Here is a 7,063-nt window from a genome sequence, read left to right as displayed (position 1 = left end):
AGTTGCTCTTTCACCCTCACTTTTTTCCCAGTCATTCCCAGTCACTCCAAATTCCTCCCAGTAACTTCCAGCATGATCCCATTTGCTCACAACCACTCCCAGTCAGCCTCAGTGTAGTCGCACTCACTGCCAGTCTGATCCCAGTCACCTCCAGCATCATCCCAGTTCATCACAGCAGAAGCCCAGTTGCTTCCAATCACCCCCAGCATGCACCCAGTCACTCCCAGTTGCTCCTAGCATGATCCCAGTTGCTCCCAGCTGCTCCCAGTCACCCTCAGCATGATTCCAGTCACTCCCAGTGTATCCCATTTGCCCCCAGCATGGTCTCAATTGCCCCCCGCAGACTCCTACTCACTCCCAGTATGATCCCAGTCTCCCTCAGTGTGATTGCAGTCTCCCCCGGCATGGGCCCAGCTGCTCCCAGTATGATGTCAGTACGATCCCAGTACAGCCCAGTCACTGCCAGTATGATCTCAGTACGATCCCAGTACAAAGCAGTGACTGCCAGTGATGCCACTCCTGGGATCCCCCAGCCCTCTCTGCGTTCCCCCTCCCGGCTCTCCAGGCTCCGAGAGGAGCCCCAAGGGCTGCAAGTCCCCACCCAGGGTCCCCAGCAAGGCCCAGTTTGGATGTGCAGCTCCCAATGTTCCCAGTTTCCCTCTCCTTTCCCCGGGCCGGGTTGCCCCGCCCCCAGCGGGTGGGAGCAGCCGAGAGCCCCGCGCTGCCCATCCCGACCTGTCCCGGCTCCATCCCCGCTGCTCCCGCGGGCTGCGAGGGGCTCGGGAACGGGGGAGGGGGACGGGGAGGAGGAGGAGGCGGAGGTGGGATTGGGTAGAGGCGGGAGGAGGAGGAGGAGGAGGAGGAAGAGGCGGAGCGGCAGCGGGAAGCTGGAGGAGAGGAGGAAGCGCTCGGCTCCAGCGCTCCCTGAACTCGCAGCCCCCCGGGACCATCGCCCCCCGTCCCGCAGGTGCCCGGGGAGGGGGAGCTCGCCCCAAATGTCCCGGGGGGTCCCTGGGTTTGGGGTTTTTTGGGGGGATGTTTGGAGCTTGCGGGACTCCAAAGCCGAGCCGCAGATGCCCTCGGGGGGACATCGTGGGGTCCCGGGAGGTGTTTTTGGGGGTGCCGGTGGCGGTGGCGGCAGAGCCCCGGCGGGGGCGGGGGGATGCGGGTCCCCCCGCGGTGGGGGTTGGGCTTCCCGGGCCGGGCCCTCCGAGCTCTGCCGGGGCCCCGTGGGGAGCGCGCGGGGGCGGGGGGACACCGGTTTTGGGGACCCCCGGGAGCCCCGGCTTCCGTAAGCGGGACCCCAGAGAGAGGAGAGCCCCAGAAGCCCAAAGCGGGGAGCCCGAGAGGGGGGACCCCTGGGATTGGCGGGACCCCGGCGGGGGGGTCTGGGGGCTGCAGGGGCGGCACGGCCGGGAAAGGGGCTCGGGGGTCCCGAGGCCGGGAAATGGCTGCTCCCAGTATGAGCCCAGTTCCCCCCCACGAGTGGTTCCAGTTTCCTCATCAGTCCCAGTATGAGCGCAGTCAGTCCCGGTATGATCCCGGTCACTTCTCCTCACTCCCTGTAGGATCTCTGTTGCTCCCAGTATGAACCCAGTCACTCCCAGTCATTCCCCATTATGATGCAATTTGCCCCCAGCATGGTCCCAGTTGCTCCCAGTTCCTCCCACTTTTGTCTAGTGTGTTCCCAGTTCTCCCAGCTGCCACTAGTGTAGTCCCAGTCACTGCCAGTATGATGCCAGTCTCTCCCAGCAGGGCCCCAGTCACTCACACTTGCCCCCAGTGTGGTCCCAGTTTCCCCCAGCACATTCCCAGTCGCTCCCAGTGTGGTCCCAGTCACCACCCGCATGGTCTCAGACACTCGCAGTATATCCCAGTTGCCCTGAACATTCTCGTGGTCATTCCCAGGCACTCCCAGTTACCTCAGCATGGTTCAGTTGCTCCCAGTATTATCCCAGTCACTACCAGTACATCCCAGTTGTCATCAGCATGCATCCTATCATTCCCAGTTGCTCCCAGTCTGATCTCAGTGTATCCCCAGTAGGCTCTCAGCACGGGCCCAGTAGCTCCCAGTCAGGGTCCATTGACACCCACTATAATCCCAGTATGATCCCAGTCACTTCCAGTATGATGCCAGTGGCCCCCAGTGTGCTCCCAGTTGTTGCCTGCCAGTGCCAGCATGAGCCCAGTAGCTTCCAGTAGGATCCCTGTGACTCCCAGTCTCTCCCAGTATATCCCATTCACTCCCAGTCCTTCCTACTTCTTCCCAGTTGCTCTCAGCATGATTCCAGTTGCTCACAGCCATTCCCAGTCAATCTCAGGATGATTCCAGTCACGCTCAGTATGATCCGTCTCACCCTGCTGCTCCCACCGTAATTCCAGTATGATCCCACTTGCCCCCACTATAGTTCCAGTTGTTCCCGGTTCCTCCCAGTATAATCCCAGTTGCCCCTAGAATAGTCCCAGTCACGCCCAGTTGCCCCCAGCATAGATCCAGTTGCTCCCAGGTGCTTCCAGCATGGTTCCAGTTGTCCCCAGCATGGTCCCAGCTGTTCCCAGTGTGGGTCCAGTAAGCCCCAGTGTGGTTACAGACACTCCCAGTATATCCCAGTTGGCCTCAGCATGCTTGTAGTCATTCCCAGGCACTCCCAGTTGCCCCAGTATGGTTCTAGTTACCTCAGAATGATCCCAGTCTTTCCCAGTTACTCTCAGTTGCTTCCAGCATGATCCCAGTTTCTGGCAGTTTCCAAAGTGTTGTCCCATACTCCCAGTATGATCCCAGTTACCCCAAATGTGATCCCAACTGCTCCCTCTCAATGCCAGTATGATCCCAGTCACTTCCTACCACTTCCAGTATGATCCCAGTTGCACCAAGTCATCCCCAGCATGGTTACAGTCACCCCCAGTATGATGCCAGTCACTCCCAGATGCTCCCCGTATTATTTCAGTCATGCCCAGAGTGACTCCCTCTCACTGCCAGTGTGGGCTCAGTTGCTCCCAGTATGAATCCAGTCACTCCAAATATGACCCCATTTGTTCCCAGCGTTGTCTCTGTTGCTCCCAGTCACCTCCAGTATGGTTCCAGTCACGGCCAGCACCTTTCCAGTCACTCCCAGTCTGATTCCAGTATGATTGCAGTCACTCTCAGATACCCCCAGTACTATTCCAGTCACTGCCAGTATGATCCCAGCCAGTTCCAGTAGGATCCCAGTATGACTGCGGCATGGGCACAGCTGCTCCCATGATCTTCCAGTGTGGTTCCAGTTGAACCCAGTTGCCCCTAGTATAGTCCCAGTCACTCCCCATATGATCCCAGTCCCTCCCAGCATTGTCCCAGTCGTGCCCGGTTGTCCCCATTTCAGACCCAGTCACTCCCACTTGCTCCCAGTAGCTCCCAGCATGGTCCATTTCTCCCCAGCATGGTCCTGGTTGTTCCCAGTGCGGTTCCAGTCAATCCCCGTATGGTTACAGATACTCCTAGTACATATCAGTTGGCCTCAGCATGCTTGTAGTCATTCCCAGTCCCACCCAGTTTCCCCAGTAAGGTTCCAGTTACCCGAGTGCAAAGCAGTGACTGCCAGTGATGCCACTCCTGGGATCCCCCAGCCCTCTCTGTGTTCCCCCTCCCAGCTCTCCAGGCTCCGAGAGGAGCCCCAAGGGCTGCAAGTCTCCACCCAGGGTCCCCAGTAAGGCCCAGTCTGGATGTGCAGCCCCCAATGTTCCCAGTTTCCCTCTCCTTTCCCCGGGCCGGGTTGCCCCGCCCCCAGCGGGTGGGAGCAGCCGAGAGCCCCGCGCTGCCCATCCCGACCTGTCCCGGCTCCATCCCCGCTGCTCCCGCGGGCTGCGAGGGGCTCGGGAATGGGGGACCCAGGGTTTCCTGGGGAGAGGAGGAGGAGGGGCGGGACAGGAGGGATGAAGAAGGAGCAGGAGAAGGGATGGAAGTAGGAGAAGGAGGTGGGATTATGGAGGAGGAGGGATGGGTGAGGAGGAGAGGGAGGAGGAGGAAGAGGAGGGACAAGGGAGGATGAAGAAAAGGAGAAGGAAGCACAAGGCTGAGCGCTCCCTGAATTTGCAGCCCCCCACCCAAGGGAGCATTGCTCCCTCATCCCGCAGGTGCCCGGGGAGGGGGAGCTCGGCCCAGATATCCTGGTGGTCCCTGGATTGGGTTTTTTTGGGGGAGAAGTTTGGAGTATGAAGAACTCCAAAGCTGAGAAGAAAATGCTCCTTGCAGGGACATTGGGGGGGATCCCCAGGAGGTGTTTTTGAGGGGTCCTGGTGGTGGTGCCAGCAGAGCCCTGGCAGCGGGCAGGGGGATGTGGAGTCTCCCTCGCAGTGGGGGTTGGGTCTGCCTGGGTCAGGCACGGCCAACTCCAGCCCGGAGCCAGGGGGCTGCGGGACCCCCCGGGAGAGCTAGAGGGGGGAACCTCAGGACCCCCAGAGTGGGGGCAGCAGAGAGGGGCAGTACCAGGACCAGGGGAGCCCTGGCAGTCTGGAGGAGCAGACCCCTGTGACCCCCAGGACCCCAAAGTGGGGAGCCCAGAGAGGGGAGAGCCCAGAGAGGGGGCAGTGCCATGTTTCGTGGGACCCTCAACAGCCTGGAGAGGGGGAGGGGAACTCCTTGGACCCCGTGCACCCTGAAGCAGAGAATAAGGGGAGAAGGACCCCTTGTACCCCATAACCCCCAGCATCGCTAAGTGGGGAGCCCAAGGTGGAGCTTTTTGGATTCCTGGACTCCCAGCAGCCTGCGGAGGGCGGGGACCAAGTAGATGGGGAACCCCCAAGACAAGTGTGACCTCCAGCAGCTGGGACAGGGGGGAACATCCGAACACCAGAGCGGTGAGACTAGAGAGAGGGAACTCCTGTGAGGCTTTTTCAGGGCTGAATGTTGGTGTTTAGGAGGTTTTTCTGGACCCCAGATGCCCGGTGACTTGTAGAGATGGACTTGAGAAGGGGAACATTCAAATTTAACATGCTCATCCCTTGTTTTTCCCCAAACCAGGATTTCCCATTCCCAACCCTTTGCCAAATGGAGGAGGAAGCTGTGAGGAAGAGGAAGATGCCGCGGGACCCTCAGGCAGGTGAGGAGGAAGTCAGTGCCCCTTATCCCCTCTCTCCTGCTCCATCTCCCAGCCCAGCATCACCCCCGGCTGCAGGACAACCCCGCTGCCGATGCCGTCCTGCCGGGGACGGACTGGGGGGATCTCCTTCCCCTTCCGTGTGGCACGTAGGCAAATCCCATCCTCTCCTTGTCCTTCCTCCCCTAGACAAGGAGCTGAGGACGGAGCCCAGGGAGGACAAATCCCCGCGGCAGAACCTGGTGGAAGAGGCCGTTTTGAGCGGCTCCATGGCGCAGGAATCCAACGGGGAGGAAAAGCCCCAGAGATCCCTTAGGAGGAGGGGCTGCAAACGCAGCCCAGGGAGCTCTGAGGAGGAAAGACCCACCCTGTGCTGGGAAGGCGACCAGAGATCCAGCCAGAGTTCAGACGTGGTGGTCCATGAGCAGCTTCAAACTGGAGAGAAGCCCCACAAGTGCTTGGAATGTGGGAAGAGCTTCAGCAAGAGCTCCACCCTGATCCGCCACGAAATGATCCACACTGGGGAACGGCCCTACGAGTGCCAGGAATGTGGGAAGAGCTTCAGAGGCAGTTCTGACCTGCTTCGCCACCAGATGATCCACACTGGGGAATGGCCCTACGAGTGTGGGGAATGTGGGAAGAGCTTCAGAGAAAGCTCCAGCCTGATCATCCACCAGAGAACCCACACTAGGGAGAGGCCGTATGAGTGCCTGGAATGTGGGAAGAGCTTCAGGCACAGATCCAGCCTGACTGTCCACCAGAGGCTCCACACTGGGGAGAGGCCCTATGAGTGTGGGGAATGTGGGCAGAGCTTCAGACAGAGCTCTGAGCTGATCATCCACCAGAGGAGCCACACTGGGGAGAGGCCCTACGAGTGTCCTGAGTGTGGGAAGAGGTTTCAGACGAGCTCTCATCTCCTCCTGCACCAGCGGACTCACACAGGGGAGCGGCCTTTCCGCTGCCCCGACTGCAGGAAGAGCTTCAACCGCAACTCCCACCTTGTCAGGCACCGGCGCATCCACACTGGGGAGGGGCCCTACGAGTGTCCCGAGTGTGGGAAGAGGTTTCAGACCAGCTCCAGTCTCCTCAAGCACCAGCAGCTTCACACAGAGGACAGGCCCTTCCGCTGCCCCGAATGTGGGAAGGGCTTCAAACGCAGCCCCCACTTCATCAGGCACAGGCTCACCCACACTGGGGAGAGGCCCTATGGGTGTCCCGAGTGTGGGAAGAGCTTCAGCCAGAGATACAACCTCATCTGCCACCAGAAGATCCACACTGGGGAGGGGCTCTATGAGTGTCCCGAGTGTGGCAAGAGCTTCACCCAGAGCTCAGCCTTGACCAGACACCAACAGAAGCACCGGTAAGTGAAGCCCTGCGAGTGCCCTGAGTGTGGGAAGAGCTTTGTCCGCTGCTCCAACTTCATCCCCCACTGAAGGACCCACATTCGCTGTATCCATGTTGGGAAGACATCTGGTGGGTTGTCTCCATATCCTTCTGAATCCCCATAGGCACCAGGGAGGATAATGTTTAGGAGGATTTGGGGGTTCTGAGGGGATATGGAAGAGTTTTCTCCATTGCTTTGCACTCCAGAAGATGAGAGGCATCAATCTGTCACCTCAAAACCACTGGATCCCAGTGAAAACTGTTCAGTTCCCACTCCAAATGGCTCAGTCACATTCCAAAATTACTTGACCCTACAGCCCCCTCAAAATCCCCCGGAGGGGTTAGATGGCATTCAGAGGGTCTGGAGGGAGTGGGAGGTACATGGGGGGGGGGGGGGGGGCGGTGAGTAATGGGGGGGGCGGCAGGGGTTTGGAATGAAGAGCTGGAGGCTGGGGATGATGAGGCTGGGGGGAATCTCCTTTCTGGGTATTCCCCACATCTGAGGGCATTTGGGTTATCCCCTGTTCCTGAGGGGTGTTTTGGGTGTGATGATGGTAGCAGCAGCTGCTGAGGTAACCAGGGAGCCAAGAAGGGCCAGGGCAACA

At 59.7% G+C, this 7,063-nt stretch overlaps 1 protein-coding gene across 1 annotated transcript; it reads left to right on the top strand.

Moving 5' to 3' along the window:
* Positions 1-864: 864 nt before the first annotated feature.
* Positions 865-6,835, top strand: LOC125319004 (zinc finger protein 436-like). Its single transcript, XM_048289969.1, has 3 exons — positions 865-967; positions 5,000-5,078; positions 5,265-6,835. Exons 2-3 carry the CDS (start codon positions 5,027-5,029, stop codon positions 6,437-6,439), a joined length of 1,227 nt encoding a protein of 408 aa, XP_048145926.1. The 5' UTR covers positions 865-967; positions 5,000-5,026; the 3' UTR covers positions 6,440-6,835.
* Positions 6,836-7,063: the final 228 nt, after the last annotated feature.

The sequence above is a fragment of the Corvus hawaiiensis genome, chromosome 35 (assembly GCF_020740725.1).
Source record: "Corvus hawaiiensis isolate bCorHaw1 chromosome 35, bCorHaw1.pri.cur, whole genome shotgun sequence".
NCBI lineage: Eukaryota > Metazoa > Chordata > Aves > Passeriformes > Corvidae > Corvus > Corvus hawaiiensis.
The sequence above is the reverse complement of the archived record's forward strand: the minus strand, read 5'-3'. Positions and strand labels throughout refer to the sequence as shown.

Bases quoted from the DNA above. Each gene is read 5' to 3' on its own strand.
- LOC125319004 (XM_048289969.1), top strand. From the start codon at position 5,027: ATGGAGGAGGAAGCTGTGAGGAAGAGGAAGATGCCGCGGGACCCTCAG. The intron at 5,079-5,264 runs GTGAGGAGGAAG...TTCCTCCCCTAG, and splicing joins GCCGCGGGACCCTCAGGCAG to ACAAGGAGCTGAGGACGGAG.